We start from the raw sequence: 24,875 nt of genomic DNA on the forward strand, positions 1-24,875 counted from the left end.
AGCTTCAGACGGGGCTCTGAAATGAGTGTCCTAACAACTCTCAGAGGAATCGAACGAGCAACTGGGCGGAGGCTCGATGATGTCACATGGATCCAAAATGTGTACTGACAGGCCAGACAGGCCAATACTGAAAGAATAGACACAACTCCAGTGTTCATGAGTGAGCAGGTGTATACACACATACACACACACACACACACACACATTGTATGGAACTGAAGTACAAGGCAATGGTTTTGAGCTCTAGCTAACACTGAGGGAAATCACAGACATCAAATCTTTTCATGTGACCTGAATAAATATTTTCATAAAATCACTGAGCATTTATGTCGGTCCAATTAAAAACCAACTCTAATTGAATGAGCAAGCACATAATGAAACACACACTTTGACTTGGACTTTAGGCTTTAGGTTACATCACCCTGGGATAAAGAGGATGTTTCCTGTCTACAACAATCTCAGCACATTACCATCATCAGTATCCCCATGAGCACAGCAATGGTAACCACACAAAATGGTATGCACAGGGTATCCTGAGTCTTTAACACCCTTTGAGTGGGGTGCCGTGATTAGTCTCACTTTCTGGTAATTACTCCTACCAGAGTCAAATAGCTGATAAATGACCAAACCAAAATCTAGTAATGTGGAGTGTCTTAGTTTTAAATGTGCTTTTAACATTCTCTGGTCTGCATTTCCATTTCTTAAAAAATAAAATGAAGTGAATAACTAAATAATTCCTCTGCTCATCTGTAATTATCAAATGTCTCTGACTCTGCAATACAACTCTTGAAGAGATAAAGGCATAGGTGTTTATACCTGTTAGTCACAAATTCTCTATAAGAATTATGTGCTGTAAAGAGTTCAATGAATGTTCTGGAGTCTTCTGAAAAGATACCAAAGGCATAGATTTAAAAAGTGATTTATCTGTTGCTGTTCAATTTTACTTCAATAGTTTACCTTTTGAAAGATGAGTAAAAGTGCTCAGAAATTCTTCATAGGTTTGCTCATGACAGTTGACAAACTTATCCAAGACTTCTTTCATTAACTGGTCTTCATCCATTATCTCTGCTCTCAGGATCTCAGCAGGCATTCCAGTTCACAAGGCAACTCTGCAAGACAAAGAAAAGCAGAAAGTAGAGAGTAAGGCAGCCTCGGCCACTCTGGAGGGGTGGTGGAGAAAGTCCCAGCCCAAAAGACAGGTGGAGATGGCTGGAGCAATGGACTCCAGCAAAAGAGGGAGAAGCAGCAGTTTGTGCTGCTGAACCGAGAACAGTACCTAATTTAGTTTAGATTTCACCTTTCTCATTATATGATTAACACACAAGAATAATGTCATGTAATTTGACTCAAAACTAAAATCCTTCCAATGTGAGGAGAATCTCAAAGGACACCTATCAATACCACCACCCCAAGCAGCGGCAAAAGCAATGGAGCTGGTATAGAGAAAGGGCCAATGGGGAGTGCTTCAATGTTAGCTTCCACACCCCTAGGCAAGTTCAGAGCCAAATGTACCCGTCCAAACCCTGGATTCAAGCCCTTAGAACAGCAGCCATTACTTCCTCCATCTACTGTAACCACGCCAGTAATTGATTACCAAGAACTGGCCCTGCCTGTATTTTGGCACACCCACGTCTGTGAATTCTGACATTCCAGTGAAGCCATTGGTAGCTCTACTAAAAACACCTAAAAGTGAGCCTGACTCTGTCTCCCTAACCTACCTCCAATGTTCTCTGAGACAGTGAGAAGGACTGAATAATTTTAATCCCTATAGTACCTGACATCCTTTCGGGTACTTGAGCAAAGTCAAACTAAACCATCAAGGTCTTCTCATTCTATTTCTTGGGACATACTTATTTTCCAAAATTCAGTTCAGAGTTTTAGTTTTTCTAAGCCACCCTGCACACATCTAACCATCACGGGAAGAGTTAGCTGTGGTTTCTCATGCCACTGTGTGTTGTATTAGCACACTTGCGAGTAAGAGTTATACATAATTCTTAGTCTGCCTCTAGGCTCACAGTCATGAAATGCTGAGCACATCTTCTCATTCTTGCATCCCAAATACTTGAGACTTCAGGGTGTGGTGCAGACCTTTTAGCCTAATGCTGTGCTAAAGGTGCTCATCTGAACAGGAATGATGGTCAAAATGTCACTAGACTTGATAAGATCAACTGAACTTGGCCAATGACCTCACCTGGCCTTGGATAGGAAGTCCCAAGAACCCTATCAAGCCCTCAATCAATAGCCTTGGAAAGATTTGATCACTATATGTGTTTATTATATGACATCCAGAACTAGAGCTGAGACTCAGACATGGTCTGGATATGAACTAATTCTCACGTTCTAAATACTGTACCCATCCTATTCAACTGAACATCACGTTCACAACACTACTGTCCTCTTCTCACATACTTCAATGATTGCCTCATTCTTTGCAGTTAAACTTAATCTCAACTCCTGATACGAAATCTGATTGAATTCTGCCAGGCTTGCCCAGTGTGGAAGGGGCTTGAAGTGGGACACAGCGTCAGATGTTGCTTTAAAGACTGACGGTCTTCAGGTGTAATCTTAAAGACTAATGGTCTCTGGCCTTCCAGCTCTCTAACCACACTTAATGCTTTCTGATAACTTCTAAAAGATGTTAAAGACTTTCTTGCTTATTCTATGGTTAAAAAACACTAGCTTCTTTTAACTCTGTACTTTATTAAACACTGCAACTCTGTGCTTTATTAACTCTTTATGCTTAAATAAGTGCTAGGGAAACTTAACTCTTACTGTTCTGTGCTTCATTAAAAACTTAACTCTTTATTACTGGTGCCTTAATAAGTGCTGATATCTGACAATTAACACATACTGTTTAGGAGCAGGGAATTAAGCAAAAGGATTTATTGCTAATATTTCTTTTTCTGCCCAGGCAGCCAGAAGCCCTTTGCTGGCCTGGCTGGTTAACTCTTTATGAACCAGAGAGGAAAGAAAAGAACTAAAAAATGCTTTGTACAGGTAAATATGCACAAGCTTATATGCCTTCAAACATTCATACACCCACACTCCGGTAGGACCTGACTGTCTGTTGCAATCAACTCCACAATATTTATGCATGTTTACATACATACACATGTACCTACACACTAGCACAGGCAAGCAGACATATTCATTTGAATAGATGGGTTGGTAGAAGAGAAAGCTCCCCAAACCAAACCATTCAACCAACAACTTTATTTCGTTTCTCTGGTCTTTTGATACCTTCTTAGACAAAAGGTTCTTAGAAAATGACCTGAGATAAAATGTTACATAAAATGAGAGCTATAGAAGGATGTTGACATTAAGTTCAAAGCAGTGTTTCATTACGATATACGCATAAGTTCGAAGCAACGGCTTTTGCATGGCTTTGCCTTATCATACTGCACAGCTGTGACTTTATTTATGGATCTACATATTTTTCCCTGATAACCGGACTGTACAAAGTCTTTTTCTCCTTTTAGAGTAATTATGAAAGGTCATTGTTTTTCTTATTATGCACCCTTTACATACTATTCTGAGGAGAGGGCACATTGCACTCTTGATTCTAACTTTATTACATCATTCTAGTAACTAAAACCATCTCTGAAAATTTTCTTCCTAAAATTATAGGAATCAAATCAGAAATTCTATAGAACTATTATCTATTTGTCTATATACTATGACTACAAAGTAGTATATCTTTGTAGTTATGCGGATATCTTCTCAAAAGGGTGGGTTAATAACTAGTAATTTTTATATATGTATATAAATAACAAGAAATACATACTAGTAGCAGGAATCTTTCCTAAAATTAATTTCTCCTGGGCCTTGCCTATCACAGAAAATCCATCGTGGATTTTAATTCAAGGCAGACTCATCTCAGAAAGATTGTCTGGTAATTATTACCGTCTGTGATGATGGCTCCTGACAGAATTCCATTTACTCTGTATGAAATATTATTTGATAAACCTTTGGGAAACTTGACTATCTCCATTAAGAGGAAGAATAAACAGCACCAAAGTAGTACATGTAGGATAATAAAAAGGGGATATGGGGCTTCTATAATATATGAAAAGAAAATACAGCACCAAACTTCTTTATGTTTTTCTGAAACAAGAATACAAATTGGAAACAAGAATAAAAATGGAGCTAGGGAGAAAGCTTGATAGTTCGCATGATAATCTTACAGAGGACCAGAGTTTCATTTCCAGTACCACAGCAGGGTGTACAAAACTGCCTATATATCCAGCTCCAGGAGAATCTGAGGCTTCTGGCCTCTACAAACACACACACACACACACACACACACACACACACACACACTTAAAAATAACAAAAATAAAAATAAATCTTTTAAGAGTTCTAATCTTTCATTTTAAAAGAGGATAATGGGGGAACAGTGGAGATCCAAGGACAGAGGCCTGGTGAGACTGCGCTGCAAGTAACCGGGGCACAGAGAGATCTGGGCCAAGCCTGCAGAAAGCGCAACACCCCCCCATTGGTTCCAGGGAGCAGGAACTCTGCCATAGGGACTTGGTTTCCACCCGGAGAAACCTTGCATACAGAACAAGCTCAGGCCATCTGCCACAGGGAACAGAGGCGATCCAGGGACACAGGCCAGGTACACGGGAGAGACACTGACAACCAATCACTGACAACAAGACCACATATAATCACAGACAACAAGATGGCAAGAGGAAAGCAAAAGAAGGTACCCAATGGAAACCAAGACAACCTGGCAACACCAGAACCCAGCTCTCCCATCACAGCAAACAGTGGAATGCCAATCACTCCAGAAAAAGAAGACTCATACCCGAAATCATACCTCAAGATGATGATAGAGATCCTTAAACAAGAACGATAGGAAAAGCATAAAGAAATTGAAGTTTTAAAGAGGAAACTAGAAAAACACTCAAGAACTAGAGGAAAACAGAACCAAAGAGATGAAGGAATGGAAGAAGGAATTTATAATGGAAATGGAAAAAATTAAGAAAATACAAAAAGAGAAAACCCTAGAGGTAGAAAACCTGAAAAAGAAATCAGGAGTCACAGATGCAAGCATCTCCAACACACTACAAGAGATGAAAGAGAGAATCTCGGGACCAAAACAACATTGAAAACATAGACAAAACGGTCAGAGAAAATGCAAAAACCAAAAAGCTCCTAACCCAAAATGTCCAGGAGATCAAGGAAACAATGAGAAGACCAAACATAGGGATAATAAAAATAGAAGAAGGCGAAGAATATCAACTAAGAGGCACAGTAAATATGTTCAACAAAATCCTAGAAGAAAACTTCCCTACCCTTAAGAATGAGATGACCGGTTTTGCACCCGGTGGCAACTTCAGGGCGAAGAACAGAGCCCGGCCGATCTGCCACCCGGAGCAGCAGTTCCTAAAGTCTTAAAGACTGGTGAGTAGAAGATCTGGGCAGCCAGGGAGCAGTGAGATCTCTGCAGAGTGCGCACGGAAAGCGCTCCCCTGCCCTGCCGATTCCAGGGACCAGGAACACAACATTGGAAATTCTGTTCCCACCCAGGGACTCTGAGGTGCAGAACAGGGCTCGGCCCATCTGCCACCTGGACCACTGGAGATCCAGGAACACAGACCAGATACAAGAGAAAGGTAAGAACATATCACTGACAACAAAATGGCAAGAGGAAAGCGAAAGAGTATATCCCAAGGAAACCAAGACAACCTGGCAACACCAGAACCCAGCTCTCCCATAACAGCAAACATTGGAATGCCAAACACTCCAGAAAAAAAAGACGCAGACCTGAAATCATACCTCAAGATGCTGATAGAGATACTTAAACAAGAACGGGATGAAAAGCAAAAAGATTCAGAAGCTTTTAAAGAGGAAACAAGAAAAACACTCAAAGAACTCAAAGAACTAGAGGAAAACAGAACCGAAGAGATGAAGGAATGGAAGAGGGAATTTAAAACGAAAATTGACACAATAAAGAAAACACTAAAAGAGATAACCCTAGAGGTAGAACACCTAAAAAAGAAATCAGGAGTCACAAAAGCAAGCATTTCCAATAGATTACAAGAGATGGAAGAAAGAATCTCGGGGGCAGAAGACAACATTGTAAACATAGACAAAACAGCCAGAGAAGATGCAAAAAACAAAAAGCTCCAAACATAAAATGTCCAGGAAATCCAGGACACAATGAGAAGACCGAACCTAAGGATAATAGGAATAGAAGAGGAAGAAGAGTATCAACTAAGAGGCACAGTAAATATCTTCAACAAAATCGTAGAAGAAAAGTTCCCTACCCTCAAGAATGAAATGACCACGAGCTTAAAGAAGCCTTCAGAACTCCAAATAGGATGGACCAGAAAAGAAATACCTCCCAACACATAATAGTCAAAACACCAAGTGCCCAAAGCAAAGAAAGAATACTAAAAGCAGTAAGGGAAAAAGGTCAGGTAACATATAAAGGCAGACCAATCAGAATCACACCCACTTCTCAAGAGATACTATGAAAGCTAGAAGAGCCTGGACAGACATCATGCACACCCTAAGAGAGCACAAGTGCCAGCCCAAGCTGCTATACCGAGCAAAACTATCAATCACCATAGATGGAGAGATGAAGATATTTCAAGACAAATCAAAATTTACACAATATCTGACCACAAACCCAGCACTACAACGAATTATAGGTGGAAAACCCAATACAATGAGGGGAACTACATCCTAGTAAAAACAAGAAAAATCCTAAGCAAGAAAACCAAAAGAAGAAAAAAACACAGACACAACTCAACCCACAAAAGCAATAATAGCAGGAAACAGAAACAACTATTCCTTGATATCTATTAACATAAATGGACACAACTCCCTGATAAAGAGACATAGGCTATCAGACTGGATACATAAACAAAATCCAGCCTTTTGCTGCATACAGGAAACTCATCTCAGAGACAAAGAGACACTATCTCAGAGTAAAAGGGTGAGAAAAAAACTTCCAAGCAAACAGCGCCAAGAAGAAAGCTGGAGTGGCTATTCTAATATCGAATAAAGTAAATTTCCAACCAAAAGTTATCAAAAGAGATAAGGAAAGACACTTTTTACTCATTACTGGGGAAATCTGTCAGGAGGAACTCTCAATCCTTAACATATATGCTCCAAATAAAAAAGCACCCACATTCATAAAAGAAACCCTACTAAAGCTCAAAAAACACATTTCACCCCACACAATAATAGTGGGATACTTTAATACCCCACTCTCACTAATGGACAGATCATGGAAACAGAAACTGAACAAGGACACTGCAAAACTAGCAGAGTCTTTGAACCAAGTAGAATTAATAGATATCTACAGAACATATCATCCTAAAGTAAAAGAATACACCTTCTTCTCATCACCCCATGGCACCTTCTCAAAAATTGAGGACATAATTGTACACAGAACGAACCTCAATCAATATAAGAAGATTGAAATACTCCCATGCATCCTCTCAGATCACCATGGTCTATGGCTGGTCTTTAACAACAACAAAGACAACAAAAAAGGCCATATGCACATGGAAACTAAACAATGCTCTGTTAAACGATAGCAGGGTCAAAGAAGAAATAAAGAAAGAAATTAAGGATTTCCTAGAATTCAACGAAAACAAAAACACAACATACCCAAACCTATGGGATGCAATGAAAGCAGTACTGAGAGGAAAACTCATAGCTCTGAGTGCTTCCAAAAAGAAACTGGAGAGAGCATACATCAGCAACTTGACAGCACAGTTGAAAGTTCTAGAAAAAAAAGGAAGCAGATACACCCAAGAGGAGTAGATGGCAAGAAATAATCAAACTCAGAGCTGAAATAGAAAAATAGAAACAAAAAGAACCATTCAAAGAATCAACAAAACCAAGAGCTGGTTCTTTGAGAAAATTAACAGGATTGATAAACCCTTAGCCAGACTAACTAGAGGGCAAAGAGAGAGTATCCAAATTAACAAAATCAGAAAGGAAAGTGGAGACATAACAACTAAAACTGAGGAAATTCAAGAAATCATCACATCCTACTACAAAAGCCTATACTGAACAAAGCTTGAAAATTTGGAGGAAATGGATGAATTCCTAGACAGATACCAGATCCTAAAGTTAAACCAGGACCAGGTAAACCATCTAAATAATCCCATAGCACCTAAAGAAATAGAAGCAGTCATCAAAAGCCTCCCAACCAAAAAAGCCCAGGTCCAGGTGGGTTCTGTGCAGAATTTTATCAGACATTTATAGAGGACCTAATGCCAATAGTCTCCAAACTATGCCACAAAATAGAATCTGATGGAAAACTACCTAACACATTTTTTGAGGCCACAATAACCCTTGTTCCTAATCCACACAAAGACCCTACAAGGAAAGAGAACTTCAGACCAATTTCACTTATAAACATTGATGCAAAAATACTCAACAAAATCCTTGCAAACCGAATCCAAGAATACATCAAAATAATCCTTCACCATGATCAAGTAGGCTTTATCCCAGGGTTTCAGGGATAGTTTAATATACGGATATCCATCAACGTAATCCACCATAATAACAAACTTAAGAAAAAAAAAAAAAACCACATGGTCATCTCACTTAATGCTGAGAAAGCATTTGACAAAATTCAACACCACTTCATGTTAAAAGTCTTGGAAAGAACAGGAATCCAAGGTCCATACCTAAACATAATAAAAGCAATATACAGCAAACCAACAGCCAACATCAAAATTAACAGTGGGAAACTTGAAGCAATTCCACTAAAATCAGGGACTCGACAATGCTGCCCACTCTCTCCCTACCTATTCAACATAGTACTGGAAGTCCTGGCAGGAGCAATTGGACAGAAAAAGGAAATCAAAGGGATACAAATAAAGTAAAAACATCACTGTTTGCAGATGACATGATAGTGTACTGAAGTGACCCCAAAAGTTCCAACAGAGAACTTCTACAACTGATAAACAAGTTCAGCAAAGTGGCTGGATATAAAATAAATTCAAATAAATCAGTAGCCTTCCTCTACTCAAACGGCAAACATGTAGAGAAAGAAATTAGGGAAAAGATACCCTTCACAATAGTCACAAACAATATGAAATACCTTGATGTGACTCTAACTAAGCAAGTGAAGGACCTGTATGACAAGAACTTTAAATATCTAAAGAAGGAAATTGAGGAAGATCTCAGAAAATTGAAAGATCTCCCATGCTCATGGATTGGAAGGATCAACATTGTAAAAATGGCCATCTTACCAAAAGCAATCTACAGAATCAATGCAATCCCCATCAACATTCCAACCCAATTATTCATAGAGTTGGAAAGAGCAATGTAAAGTTTCATCTGGAATAACAAAAGACCTAGAATAGCAAAATCTGTCCTCATCAACAAGAAAACATCTGCGGGAATTTTTTCTCTGACCTCAAGCTATATTACAAGGCAATTGTGCTAAAAACTGCATGGTACTGGTACAGAGATAGGCACTTGAATTAATGGAATAGAATAGAAGATCCAGAAATGAGCCCTCACATATATGGTCACCTGATTTTTGACAAATGAGCTGTAACCATTCATTGGAAAAAGGACAGCCTCTTCAACAAATGGTGTTGGTCCAACTGGCACTCAACATGCAGAAGAATGAAAATAGACCCTTTCTTATCTCCTTGTACAAAGCTCAAGTGCAAGTCAATCAAAGATCTTCACACTAAACAAGGTACACTGAAACTATTAGAAGAGAAAGTGGGGAAAACCTTAGAACACATAGGCAAAGGAGGAATTTTCCTGAACAAAACACCAATGGCTCCTGCTCTAAGGTCAAATATCAACAAATGGAACTTAATGAGATTGCAAAATTTCTGTAAGGGTAAGGACACTGTCAAGAAAACAAAACGGCAGCCAACAGTTTGGAAAAAGATCTTTACCAACCCCACATCTGATAGAGGCCTAATATCCAAGGTATACAAAGATCTTAAGAAGCTAGACACCAGAGACTCAAACAACCCTATGAAAAAATGGGGTGCAAAGCTAAATAAAAAGTTCTCAATTGAGGAATATCAAATGGCTGAGAAGCATCTAAGGAAGTGCTCAACATCCTTAGCCATCAGGGAAATGCAAATCAAAACAACCCTGAGGTTCCACCTCACACTAGTCAGAATGGCTTAGATCAAAAATTCAGATGACAGCAGATGCTGGCAAGGATGCAGAGAAAGAGGAACACTCCTCCACTGTTGGTGGGGTTGTAAACTGGTTCAACTACTCTGGAAATCAGTCTGGCAGTTCCTCAGAAAATTCGACATAATATTACCTGAAGACCCAGTTATTCTACTTCTGGGCATATACCCCAGAGAAGCTTCAACATACAACAAAGACACATGCACCACAATGTTCATAGCAGCCCTATTTAGAATAGCCAGAAGCTGGAAAGAACCCAGATGTCCTTCAGTAGATGAATGGATACAAAAATTGTGGTATATTTACACAAGCAGCCCTATTTAGAATAGCCAGAAGCTGAAAAGAACCCAGATGTCCTTCCGTAGATGAATGGATACAAAAATTGTGGTATATTTACACAATGGAGTACTACTCAGCTATCAGAAACAATGACTTTATGAAAGTCTTAAGAAAATGGATGCATCTAGAGATTATCATCCTGAGTGAGGTAACCCAGTCACAAAAGAACAGACATAATATGCAGTTACTGATAGTTGGATACTAACACCAGAAAGCTCTGAACACCCCAGAAACAACTCACAGACTACATGAACTTCAAGAAAAACAAAGGCCAAAAAAGAATGAAAATGAAAAACCATTATACTTAATCTTTACACACCAAGAAAACTTTGACTATTTCCAGGTTACATCTTGTTTTACATGTAGTTTATGCTCATTGTAACTAGTAAGATTTTAATGTATACTATCAAACCTTTAAAAAAATCAAGTACTGAAAAAAATGTATTCATATATTTTTATGCAAAAATGCTTTTAAAATCTGTATACTTATCTTTGTTTTTTAAAATAAAGTTGTTCAATTTTACAAAAGACTGCAACATGCTGAGTGCTGGCGCATCTTTATAGATGTCTACACAAGGGGACAATTATAAAACTGAGGGTGTCTGAGAAAACTGAACAAATAAGAAAATTACCCATTTTATCAGGCATTTGAAAGATGAAAACAAGATAGAATGTGCTTCTATGTAAAAATCCATTTCTTTTCCTTAAATACAGAAAGTAAGGCTGATGAAGGGGAATGATTCCTGAGCTTCACAAATACAAAAGTATCCTAAATATGAGTATAGCTGTTACAGACCCTGACTCCCTCAGCTGACCGTTAAACTGCCAGTTTATGTAAGCAGTAAATATAGTTGAATGAATATTTTAAACCATTGAAATAAAAAAAGAGGATAAAAATCTGTTACCTATTAACTTTTTTCACCCACTTTCTTTTTTAAATATATTTCTACTATAGAAGCAAGTCATCTTTTTAAAACACAAACCACACAGGAAAATGTAATGAAAAAAGCATTAACAATGTTTTTAACTATTGTAGTGGCTATTCCTGGTTGTCAGCTTGATTGTATCTGAAATGAACCACAATCCAGAATTGGGAGGCCCACCTTTGATTCTGATCTTGAGTCGTAGAGGCTATGAATCTTAGGACACTGAGGCAAGGAGATCTCTGAGCTCAAGGTCATCTAGGACAGAGCAAGTCCCAGATCCTGGTTTGGTGGCACACACCTTTGATCTGGGACACACCTGTTGGAGACCTATGGACATTGGAAGAAGGGAGGCTTGCTCTCTTAGCCTGCTTGTCTTGTGGGACTGAGCATCTGCTACATCCTTGGACTTCCATTCACAGCTGCTGCCCACCACTGTTGGACTACAGACTGCCCAACAACAAATTCCCTTACTATACAGGGACAACCCATAAGTTTTGTAACTCTTTCCCTATAATGTTCGTGATGATAAACATTTTTATAAAAATAGGAAAGTATATGCTATTCCTTATAAACAGATTTAATTTGAGCTAAAGAATAGGCTTTTTTAACACAACAAGATCCACGATATTCTAAGGATCTAGAAGTAGAAACTTAGTCTGTTGTTTCCAATAGCTACGCAGTCACAGCCCAGCTCTTCTCCTTGTATGCTGCATTCTGGAAAGCTTCTTGACATCTTTGAACCTCCGTTTCCTCTCGTCTACAAAAGGGCACTATGATAGCTCAGCCTTGTTTCCTAAACCACAGTTCTAAATATCAAATGTTAAGTGGGGGTTGAGTGTTTCCTTATGCTGTTCAAACTCGTTTACTGATAAACCTGACCTGAGCTGACTGACTGAGGAGCACTGCAGCTCTTTCTTCTACCCAGCGTGAGTGTCCGCATGTCCCTTAATGGGTTTGCATATGAGGTGCAGCCCACCTGGAGGTCAGGACAGCGCATGCCATGTGTACTACCTACTCTCTAAAATCGAAAATATCCCGAAACACAGGTGACCCCATGGGTTTCATGGAGCAATGAAGCTAGGTGAAGCTCACAAGATGGCCCCAGAGATGAAATGAATGTCCGCCTTGGGAAACAGCCTTCCTGGTGATTATGAGGAAGAATATGACGGAGAACCAATCCCCTTGACTGAGACCACTCTGACTTTGAATGCACCGATGCTACCTACAAGATACTACCTTGTGCACCCCCATCCCACATGAAACATGATGCTAGGGGACCCAATGAAAACAGTAATATAGAGAATGAACACCGGAAAAAAACCACACGAGAAACCTTGTCAGTGACTCCTTTTCCTATTTCACTATCAGTAGGACATATGTGAAAACACAAGAATCTTCCAGAACTGGAGAACAGCATAAAAGCAACAGTCTCTTCCTCAAAGCGCTCAGTCGTCTACTCAGTGGGTCAGAATGGACAGGTTATCCTGCTGCTGCAAATGTCCTCTCATAGGTTAAAAAAATAATAATAACAATAGTCATAGACATTCCCTTAGGGCTCCTTTCCAAAGCTCTAATTGGTATACTTTGAATATTTACTCTCAATATAGCTCAGTCTTACCAAAGACAAATAATAAACAGGCTATACACAGCTCAGAGGCAAAAATCCTTTGAGGCCTCTCATTTGGTTTCTGTGTGTGTCAATCTAGGTATTCATTGGCTTTTTAAAGACTTTCACAAACAGTCGAAGCTGAAGAATCTATGGAGTACCCACATCCCATGTAGACCTTTATTTACCCAGAAAAGCATTAGGAACCTAATGGTAAAGGTCTCCAGAGACTGACAAAGCAGATCACCCTTCACCAGACAGTCTGGTGGTTTATGCAAATGCCGGTGGTTTTCTAGACGGAAGCATGCTTTTCATTTACCACCCACTTGCTAGTGTGCTTTTATCATAAAGTGTCTTTCTAAAGGAAAAAATAGAAAAAGAGGCTTGCCTAGAACAGTCGAGATTTTTTTTGGAGGGGGTGGGAGGCTTGGTTTGAGCACAACATGAAACGCATAGGACATAATGGTAAGTAAAGGCAGATAAACAGCTACAGGTAAATCATAAGCAACACTTGTACCATGTGAGCCTTGACAAGGAAACAAAATACTAAGTGCTCTCTTCTAGTACTAATACTAAAGCACTAAGTCAAATACTAGTGTCACTTGGAAACCAAGTGGTTAGAAACTGGAAAAACCTACCACCTCCCAGAAGTCCTGCTGTGTACCATCAAGTATGAAAGCCAACAATCATACAGGCAGTCTCATTGTGCACTGCAATGTACACTACAATGAAAAATCACCACCGACTGAGCACACCTCGGTGTCGATCTTCAACCCCTTGAGTAATGAACTCAGGCAAACAAAACCAAGTGTCTCAGATGAGAGCTGTAAACGTTATATGCGCACCCCTATGAACTCTTTTTTTTCTCACTGCACTGCCTGATCCCTTAACTACACAAAGAGTCGTACGACTGCAAACTGTTTTGTTTTTAAACCTGCCATGTGTCCCACTGCAACTTGAAAAGAATAATCAATGTCTGAGGAGCTGGACCAGGTTTCTCAGAGCCCACCTGTGTGTTACAGGTCCGGGAAGTAAGGACCACTGAAGGAGAGAACACACCAGCAATGTAATTTACTTTGCTGAAGAAAACAAACTTGGTACTTTATAGGGTGGCTGGCCTTTCATGTTTGCATAGGCAGTCTAGCCTCCAAGAGACTGGACTGGACTGGAATCACATTACGATGACTGGTTCCTAACGTAGAAGAGACCAGGGGAAGAGGAAGCCTCCCTGGCTGACCTGCAGCAACTCTGGACTTTCTCTCTAAGTTTCCAGTGTCCTTTACCCCATACCAAGAACAGAGGAAGAAATTCAGATTCTCGGGGCTAGAGAGGTTGCTCAACAGCCAAGAGCACTTACTGCTCTTCCAGAGGATCTGAGTTCATTTCCCATATATGAGGCGGCTCACAACTACCTGTAACTCCAATCCCAGGGGAACCAATACTCTCCTCTGGTCTCTGGGAACTGAAATCACATACACATACCTACAAAAGGAGTCATACATATACATTTTTATTAATTTTTTTTGGTTTTGTTTTAGTGTGTTGTTATTAAGAATTCTGGGGTTTGTGTAGTACAGAAGAATGAACATGAACAAACATGGGCAAGTTCACATGGGGGTTTGTCAGCTGGTGCCACTGATGGGCTGTCATGAACGGTTCTCATGTTGTAAACGATCGAGAGATGCTTATGATCGTGAAGACAAAGAAACAAGCAGGAACAAAATAGAAAAGAATGGAACTAGTGATTTAAAAAGAGAAGCCATGAATTTGAGGGAGAGTGGACAGGGGGCATAGGAGCAGGTTTACAGGGAGGAAAGAAAAGGGAGAAGTGGTGTAATTATAATCTAAAGTTATAATCTCAACTTCTTATTAAAATGAAACGAGATGATGCATTCAGACCAGAAAACTGAACAGGAGTGAAAGCGATTGGCTGTCTTCTAACCACAGAGCTGAAAGCTACTTCCACATGGAATTCTTCTTGACTGATGTATGATTGACTCCCAGGAGGAATAAAACAAAACAAAACCAGAACCAATGTTGGATGTGTGAGATCATGCCTCCAACTACAACCCAGCCCATTCAAATCCAATACACATAGGGGATGAGTACATACATCAATCTATGGACCTATACATCTATAGACCTGTAAATACACCCAGGAAAATAAAAAGACAACAAAGAAGAGAAGAAATATAAAACAAAACACGGTTTATAGAATAGAAAAGAACCTGCGGCCCTCTACCATTCTTTCATCAGAAGGAGATAAAAGTAGACAATTCCAGCATCAAAGGATACACCACACTTCAAGTTGCAAACTTCTAGAGACATGCCTTTGGACACATGAAAGCCAGAGAAGGCTTCATTAACACCCACATCTGGGAATGTAAGCATCTGGACCCATAGCCCCTAGGTGCAACCCTCTGCAATGAGTATTAAAGGAAGCATTTGGGGGAGGTAGGAGAGGCTTTGGGATTACTGTTGACCACAGTTTCTAAAGAGAGGTGCACTGTCTTCCAGAGCCCGGTCTTAGAAGTAGGTATGTCTTAACCATACCCACTTTCCTTGACTAACTTAACATTTCACGGAAAAGAGGAAGAAAAGAGCTCTACCACTAGAAGACTGCACACCATTTTAAAAGTGTAGGCTGAGAAAGAACTTCACATGACAGCAGATATCACAACAGCAGCTTCAACAAACACACACCTGGGTCCTTCCCTATTCTATACAAGAGCCCATTTAGCTAACAAGAATGGCTATAAAGAAGCAGTTCATGATGATTTTTAAATTACAGTAACATGAAATTGAGTGAAAGAATGCTAAAAAATGAAGGAAGAAATAAGAATAACAAACCAAGACAAAATAGTATATGTTGTAAAGAAAACAGGAAAAATAGAAAATCTTCAGGCCATATGACTAGGCCGAGTACTTCTTAAACCTGAACCAAAAAGTATGATTCTCAAGAGAAAAGTCTGACTAACTTTACTAGAAATAAAGTTCTCTTCAGCAAAGACTTACCAAGATACAAACAAAAGCTGGAAAAAAAATATTAACAAACCACAGAGTCAACAAAAGAGCAGCATCTACAATGCACAAATCCCTCGTGAAATTCAGCATTACACCAACTTCAACAGACAAGGAACGTACATAGACATTCCAACAAAGGAAATACACAACGGCAAATGAAAACCTCGAAGATGGTTGGTATTATAGCTAACAGAAAACACAAAAGTATTTTCATGCACACACTTGTACACTAGTGTTCAGTGCAGCCTTATTCTTAACAACCAAACGCTGGAAGCTACTCAAATATGCTTTAACTGGTGAAAGGTTAAGCAAGCTATGGTGCATGCACACCAAGGAATACAACTAATCAACTTGTTGACTCATCTGCTTAGATTTCAAAGGAAACTTGCTGGGCAAAAGAAGCCAAGATTACAGGGGATATATGAGTGCTTCCATTTGTGACATGTGTAAAACATATAATTTTAGAAATGGAGAACACACTAATGATTAGGGTAGGGGTGTAGGAGAGAGCAAGGGCAAATATTGTCCTAAGTTTTGGGGCGTAGATCTGAATACCACTATGTGATGGTAGTCACGAAAAATGACAGGAGATGGCTGAGAACAAGTAAGGCAAACGGATGTGCACACAACCAATGAAATCCAAATACATTTTGTGGTTCACACCAATATCAGTCTTCCAAATATTATATTAGATATGCAAGATGTTAACTTTGCAGAAGGCTACACCAAGGACACACTTCTCTGCCCACTTCTCTGCAGCCATCTATGGTCATTCAAAAATATCCTGTGATCACTTTAAAATAAAAAATTTAGAAATGCAGAAAGAAGAGCAGAGAAGGGCAAGGCAACTAAAGCCAATGGGAAAGGAGCTCTAGGACGTTTCCTGAGGACATGGGGCTCTGGCATGCTGACGGCTTTGTCCCTGCAGGGACACTTTGTGGCAGGAAAAACTATCACAATGTTACCATTCATTAAGCCTTTCTGCTCATCAGCAGATCTCATGGAATCACTTTTATCTCCCCAAAATATGTTTTTCTTTGGGAGGAAAATGAAGTCAGCCCAGAAACCTCAGTGTTAAGAACCTGAGGCAGTCCAACTAAATATAAAGTATTTTCAATTACATTTATTAATAACACAAAACAAAGAAAAGGCCACATGATTAAGCATTTACATTTCCTCTCCCCACCTACAAAGCTGATTAACTACACCTGCAGAAACTGTTCCTGAAATCAGGAGGGCTGCCTTCTTACTACCAACCTTCTTCAATTTGTCTTTAAGGCACAGCTATGTGGAATCACAGATAGACACCCTGCCCTTACTTTTGGCTAACCTCCTGCAGGCACACTCGTGACCTCTAGACACTCCATTTACCAAGAAAAGTTCGCACACTTAGCAATCATGGTCAGAGCTGACTTCTAAGCCTCAGAAATGCCATCAGCTGTATTAGTGACTTAACAAAAGATAACGGGGTGCTTCTGTGAACCTTTTTCTCACCGTCCCTGATAAAGCTTCCAATCCAGAGGTATCTGACAACTTTAGAGCTCCAAAACTCTACACTGTTTCAGTCTTAAGACGTGTATCAATCAGCTGGAATACAATCCCACTCTGCATGGTTCGCCAGGCCCTGTTAACACTCACTGCAATCTGACAGAGGCACCGTTTAAAACTGTCCCCTCTCTCTGCAGACAGCCTGCCACCCACACAATCCACAGCACGTTTACAATACCAGAATATCAGCTTTAAGCAAAACCCACACAGCTGGTCAGGAGCAGGTGAAGACCAAGGAACAAAGTCAACATGACCTGCAGGAATACATTCCTAAGTGTTTCAAAATGCCAGAACTTGCAAATAAAATTGACCTTTTCACTTGGCATTCTCTTCAAAGAAATGAGATTTTTGAGACATGCATCCCAGCTATTTTTAATTCTAGCCGCCTATGACTGTGGAATAAGAAAGGGCTTTGAGACAGAACGCATTGCTTCCCTTTGCAGTGTTGCCTCCACGTACACAACTGAGCACACTTGTGCAGACATACAAACTTTCTTTGCCAACATGGTCTCTATCTAGAAAGGATCACAAACACTCTAAACTTTTTCTCTAAAGTTTTTCTGACATCTTCTTACTACTTTATTTTAAAGCAACAATCTCATATTGAGTCAGAGAGTAGGGAACGTTTAGAGGAAAATACCAAGTCCCCTGCACAGGAGGCTTTACTTAGTTGCCTTAAATAAAAAGTGACAAATCATCTGACATGCTCTGCTCTTGACAGCCTGTCACCCCAACTGTAGATCACATCCTTTTCTACTTCCGTTTCCTTCCTCTTTTCTCTTTTGTCAGTTTCAGCCGTGGCTCCAATTCTCAATTCGCCTGACAAGTCACCCCCCTTCCTCCTCCTAAGCATTAGCTCCTCACTACCTGAGTCGTAGGAGCCTCGCCTATCCGTGTTATGGGAAGATGCCGCTGGCCTTGTTCCTAAGCTATCATGAAGCTGTTCCTCCGCTTGGAGAACAAAGGTGGACGGGCTTAAAGGGAGCAAAGTTGGGAGTTCACAAACTGGTGCTCCTCCTCTGCCTTCCCCAACTCACCACACATTCCCCCCAGCCCGCACAAGTGCTACTGTTAGAAAGTTAGTTAACTGTCTGTCCTTAAGTAGTTTCACAACTGGGCTTGAAGCTGTCTTCCGGCTTTATTTTTCCACTTATGCTTTCTTTATTGTTCAATTACAATGTCAGTCTATCCTATTACGAAGTTTTTTATCTCTCCCATGAAATAAAGCTATTTTAATTCTGTAATTAAATTGACTTGTATTCTTTAGTTCTCCTCTCCTTTTTGATTTAAAGGGGGATAAATCAATATATACCAGTAAGACTTGGAATCTGATTCTGCCTCAAGGTTTTACAATGGGCTAAGTAAAAAGCCTTTAACTATGATTCCCTGATGGGCATCTAAGAACTTGGATGGAAAGTTGGATGTGAGAAGTACATAAAGTGTTTTACCTGGCAATCAAAAGGGGCTGCCTTGGACTGGTAAAACAGCCTCGCAGGGAAAGGCATTTGCTGACAAGCCTGACAACCTGAGTTCAATCCCTGGGGCACACACACACACACACACACACACACACACACACACACACACGTAAATGTAAAGCCAGCGCTGCTTCGCTCTACTATAACATATGCTGCTTATGTGCAAGGCCTAGGTTTGCCAGGTTTGTTCGGTCTTTTTCCCTAACCCCCTACACGGATGAACATGGATTAAAGTCCCTAGATCCCCTAATGCAAATGGTCTGTTCCAAAACCTCTGATGGATGTCTGAAACTGCAGGTATATCAGGCCCTACACTGACTCTTTTCCTACCTAAACTTACAATACAGTTTAACTTATACGTTAGGCACTCTTATAAGAGCGAAAAAACAAAAACAAAACCCACACACAATAAAATAGAACTAGCTTGTCACTACTTTAAAAATCTATATAAATATGATCATTCTGACTCTCTTTTATAACACTTCCTCATACTTTGCTTAAAGGAAGTACAGTTTATCTTTGTCATATTCAAATTTCCAGTTTCACCACCCGTCTGCTTTGGGCCACTATTGAACAAAGCAAGGGCTACGTGAACAAGACCACTATAGCGACATCTCATTTGGTCAGTTAGCAAAGAAAGCTACGGACTGAAAGCAGGAGAATACCTTATGCTGTGTGAACACACTCCGAGAGGGATGACTCATGTCCCGCACAGGATGCGTAGAAAGCTACACGATTTCATTGTGCTATTCAGGGCACCCTACAGTTTAAAGTTTAAAGCATCGGCTTATGTCTGGAATTTTCCATTTAATACCTGTAGACCCCAGATGACCACCATTCTGCTTTAACATGACAGACACAAACACAAGGAGAGTGAAGCCATGGCTCTGGGAGGGTTACTATACTAGACCCCAGTCACCTCTAGAGATGATATCCCATTCCAAGATAAGGAAAATTGCAAGGTTAATGATATTATTACAATCTCAAAGCTAAAACACTCCACATAAGCTATTTATTTCATTTCATAATATTAAATAGAATCTGTCTTGTAAGAACTGTAGAACCATCTAGAACATCAGCTTCATGAGTGTTGCCAACCATGCTGTGATTTCAGGCATCACAACTGTCACACAATGGTATTAACAGGAGAACAGCCAAATATCCTTTTCCAGACAAACAAAAATCATCATGCAAATAACTAGACAAGTTGAAGGATGCATCAACATTTTCAGATGAGAAGAATCAATACAGGAACTTAGCTGCACATGCATTTAAGAAAGTCAATACTGAAACCAGATCTAACATTTTCAAATAAAATTTTATATAAAATTTACACAAATATGCCTATGACATTACTCACCCTCTTAATCAAGATTTATTATGCACACCCTCTTTTCTACATATGGTCTTTCCAGACACACGGTTCTTATTTTAGAAATAAGAAAATTGAAGCTCAAAAGATGGCCACTCTGCTATGAGCGACAGAAGCAAAAACCCTACCAGATCTGTCTAGCCCTAGTCACCATCTGCGGACAGATAAGCTCTGTGAAAGCTGACTGAATGACAAAGTAGAAAAGGTGCCTCTGTACATGTCTCTACTCAATGAAGTCCCCCGAAACTATTGGAATTGTAAAGGTGGTTCTGCTAACAAGTGCATATAAGGTTACAATGCTGCCTCTGACAAGGACCGTTCATAAGCTGTCATGGTCCCTCCTTCTCCAACAATCATGTAAGGCAGACATTTCTATAATGCACTTGAGGACTAAGTAAGCCCTACTTCCACACACATCACACTGAATGTTACACACAGCCACAAAGTAGACAGAGGTCATCCAATAAGTAGGACCCTGGCTTCTTAGTCTGCACTAAAGGAACCCATAAAAGAGACATTCTGATCTCTGCTTCAGAACAGATCATTTCCCATTTGATTCACAATGGTATCCATTTAAATCAAGCTAAAGATAGTCATTTTTTGTGTTTTCCTGTTTTCAATTTTAATAAATTGAGTTTCAATTATACTTTCTTTGTCTTTACAAATGACTGGCCTCTCAGGACTTAACATTTTCAATCTGTCAGTAATGAAAAGGTTAAACTTGAGGGTAACACCCTGGTGGATGTCTGTCTCCCTCAACCATCAAAGAGGTGTGGGGAGGGGAAGGAGGTCACAGTCAGTTACCCCAGTTACCCCCAGCGCTCACTGGAACATCTGTAGGCACACAAACACTCTACCCTTCAGCCTTCTGCTTGCCACAGTCCAACTAAACAGTCGGTGACTCTTTCCCAAGTGCCGAGTTTAATTCCTGGCTTGGCAGCAAGGATTCAGAGAGGGATAAGCAGCCCCTCTGGCCTTCAGGTAGGTCCAATACCTTCATTTCTAAAAAAGCTAAGAGACAGGAGCCTATGTTGATAAACTTTAAGAGACTGCTGATGCCACACTAAAGCAATATGTTGGCTACAAGTGGGTAAGGCATCTGGGTGGGGAAGATACGCCATAGATTTTGGAGGTATGGTTCTGGTATCCAACTACTGCAATGACTAATTCCTTTGAGGTGCTGATATTAATCTTGCTATACAAATGACCCTCAGGGTGGGATGAAAGACCTAATCCTGTTTTCGTTGACAGCAGAAATCAAATAATGTGTGCCTCAAACCTGATTAGCTCCCGTACTATGTAGCTGCAGTACATGGGGACACTTACTATTCTGGAGTCAGGAAACATAAGCAATGCGGATCGGTGAGTCTGAGTGCTTCAGAGTATAGTATTTGTCTTTGGGGAGAAAGTCAGTTCAGACACAGGAAACTACGAACCCAGACCTCACACCATTAGTTCCCTTCCGATACTCAACCATGCCCTTGCTTCAAAGTGAGTTAAGTGAAAGCTGTCCTGCTGTGGAACGCTAGCGCGGGGCTGAGGACACGGCACTGAGGGTGCTGGCCCTGTATTCCTTCCTTTTAAGAAGCATCTTTAAGGTGTTGACTTTGAAATTTCCCTATTTCCCTCAGTTGAAAAGCAGTGTCTTTTTTTTTTTTTTTTTTTTTTTGGTCTATTTAAAGAAAAACCTTCAATGGGTTATTTTAGATTTAACATAATTTTTAAACAATTTTTAAAACCCTACATGTAACTAATATGGTTCTATTAAAACCATGGAAAAGATATACTCTTCAACTCCAGTGAAAATGTATTCCTTCCCATAAACCAAACTTTCAACAACTCAATGTGTCAACAATGCTAAAATAGCTCCAATGCTTCTATTATTTCACTACACAAATCATCTGATTAAAATGGGTCACCTAAGACTTAAATGGGCAAACACATGTCTTTGTTCCAAGGGGAGACATTGTAGCTCCCTTTATAGGACTCCAAGTTTATTACAAAAACGGATAGTCTTCCCCATGCACTGTCCGAGAATATACCTCTGTTTAATCCATAATAATCCAAACTCCCGAAGACCACTTTAACATGACACAGCAGGCTACAATGTAAGCTGGGTTTTTTTTGGGGGGGGGGTGGAGGGATTAACTCCTAGGATCTGGAATCCATTGCCCCTGTGTTGCTGGTTCTATAACTCTGTATTAGTTTTCGTGGGTATCTGAAATAAGGAAGCTTCAAACTCAGTGCCACCTCTGCCCAAAATGGGGCAAATGCTTGAAAATAATCATTCTTCATGGAAAGTGTAACCACCTAGGTGACTCATGATTTTCACTTACTGGATTAGGGGTCAACTCTTCTTTTAGCATCTATGGGCAGAATATTCTTATATTTGATATATGATATCAAGTTGATAGATGATCTTCTCTTATGCATATATAAACAGCCCAGGAATATATTAAACATTTTCCCAAGTTATTTCAAAAACAGACAAGATGCTGGATCCACAGACAACCACAGTCAGAGGAAGTGGAAGGCTTGCCTTCATAGCTGCAAAAATAACCCTTCTAAGGCACCACTTCCTCGTGGGACTTAGCCCAGGAAAGAATTTTAATGGATCACATCTTGAGGACTCTCTGGCTGCAAGAGATTGCTTAGCAATTAATGACACATAAATTCTAGAAGTTCTTCAGGTCAGAAAACATATATGATAGAGTGATCACAGATATTACATGGTTCAAGGAACATTTGCAGGGGGAACAGAAATATAGTGGCCAGTAACATCTGCTGACTAATTTCTGTGCACCAGTCATTGTGCCTTAGAATTTGCATGTGCTAGCTTACTTCACAAGCAATCCAATGAATAGCTATTAATAGTATCCCAATTTACAGGTAAAAGAGAGAAAATAAGTTGCCAAAGATGATCACAGACACAAAGTGGTAGTGTCCCAGATTTAGACTCATAAAACGAAGCAGCTTTGGATCTTTCATACACAGTGAGGGATATGCAGTGACAAGAACAAAAAGCCCTTTTTTTGTTGTCTCCACTGAGTCACCACCCATAACTTTGGTTTATACATTTATCCAACTATTATTAGTTCAAAAGTTTATCGCTCACACCACCCCCTCTACTACTCAGAGAGTATCTTGAAAGAATGGAAGAAGCTGAAAGAATGTTAAGAGCCTGAAGATAGAGAGGCTTTGAAATGCTATCTTTAAGATATGACACAACTACCAACTACTGCAATCATGAACTAACAGTTGCTATAGATACCTAGACTGGGCTTACACATTACTGGCCCTGTAATGGGCAGTCATCACTTGGAGGGGAGTTCATGAGGCCCTACCCCACTCTGCTGCACTGCTGACTACAGAAAGAGAGAGAGAGAGAGAGAGAGACAGAGAGAGAGACAGAGAGACAGAGAGACAGAGAGACAGAGACAGACAGACAGAGAGACAGAGACAGACAGAGAGATAGAGACAGACAGACAGACAGACAGACAGACAGAGAGATGAGACAGAGACAGAGAGACAGACAGAGAGAGAGACTGCCTTCAGCTGTGCACCGTCCATGAGCACTCCAAGCTCCTATGGACAGTTCCAAATCCAAGGCCACACAAGTGTTTCTGGTTAAACTCAGTGAGTCAAAACCCAAACAAGATATTAATGTGGAAATGGGAAAAAAAAATTTTAGGAAAGAGGGAAGGTTGGCAGGGACAGGAGGAAGATAAAAGAGGGGGGGTTGAATCATAAGAATGAACTATATACATGTATGAAACTGTCAAATTTAATTAAGACTGTCAAAACTAATTAAGAAAAAAAGGGGGTTACCTGTCTACCTCCACTAACCAAATCCCAACACCCTTTAGTCCCTTCTAATCATCTCCAGCATCTCTCACATATGCTAACATTATCAGCAGAAAATTGTACCCTAACAGGTTACTACTACCTGTTAGTTCGAGGATAGTGATACCTACTATCGACTGTGCACAGCCTGTTCTCAGTTCTTGACAAGTTGTAAATTACTAATCATAACTGACATCAATCCATGTGGGTAAGATTACCTCATTTTACAGGGAAGAAAATCAAGTTACGGAGAGTTCGTTCAACAGTCTTGCTCACACTCATTTCCACTTGGTAACTGCTACATGACAGCCAGTATTTGAATCTAGCCTGATGCCACTGAGTCCTAATCTTGACCATTGTTTTATGGTGCTTTTTAAAACAACTTACTTTAAAAAGCACATTTTATTTTGTTTCAGCATTTAGTACCAAAATAGGAGTACTTCACATCCAGAACCAGGAAGTACACTCCATACCTCTCTAAGGTAGGTAACAATAACTTACCATGCTTACTTTATCTGATGATTACTTCCTAAGTGCAGTACAATATGAAAGGGGGGGGGGTCTCTTTGTTTTCAATATAAAATTACTCAAAAGTA

The 24,875-nt window shown here is 40.0% G+C and overlaps 1 protein-coding gene across 2 annotated transcripts in view; it reads right to left on the reverse strand.

The window, feature by feature from the left end:
- The window catches only part of IFTAP (intraflagellar transport associated protein), a 71,629-nt gene that overhangs the window by 46,073 nt on the left and 681 nt on the right, over positions 1-24,875 (reverse strand). For both annotated transcript variants that reach the window (XM_080931720.1, XM_080931719.1), the window contains exon 2: positions 958-1,109. In XM_080931720.1, the coding sequence (XP_080787846.1) occupies positions 958-1,090 (133 nt within the window). In that variant the 5' untranslated portion in view covers positions 1,091-1,109. The remainder of the gene's footprint in view (positions 1-957; positions 1,110-24,875) is intronic.

Source organism: Micromys minutus, assembly GCF_963924665.1.
Source record: "Micromys minutus genome assembly, chromosome: 17".
In the NCBI taxonomy this organism is placed as follows: Eukaryota; Metazoa; Chordata; class Mammalia; order Rodentia; family Muridae; genus Micromys; species Micromys minutus.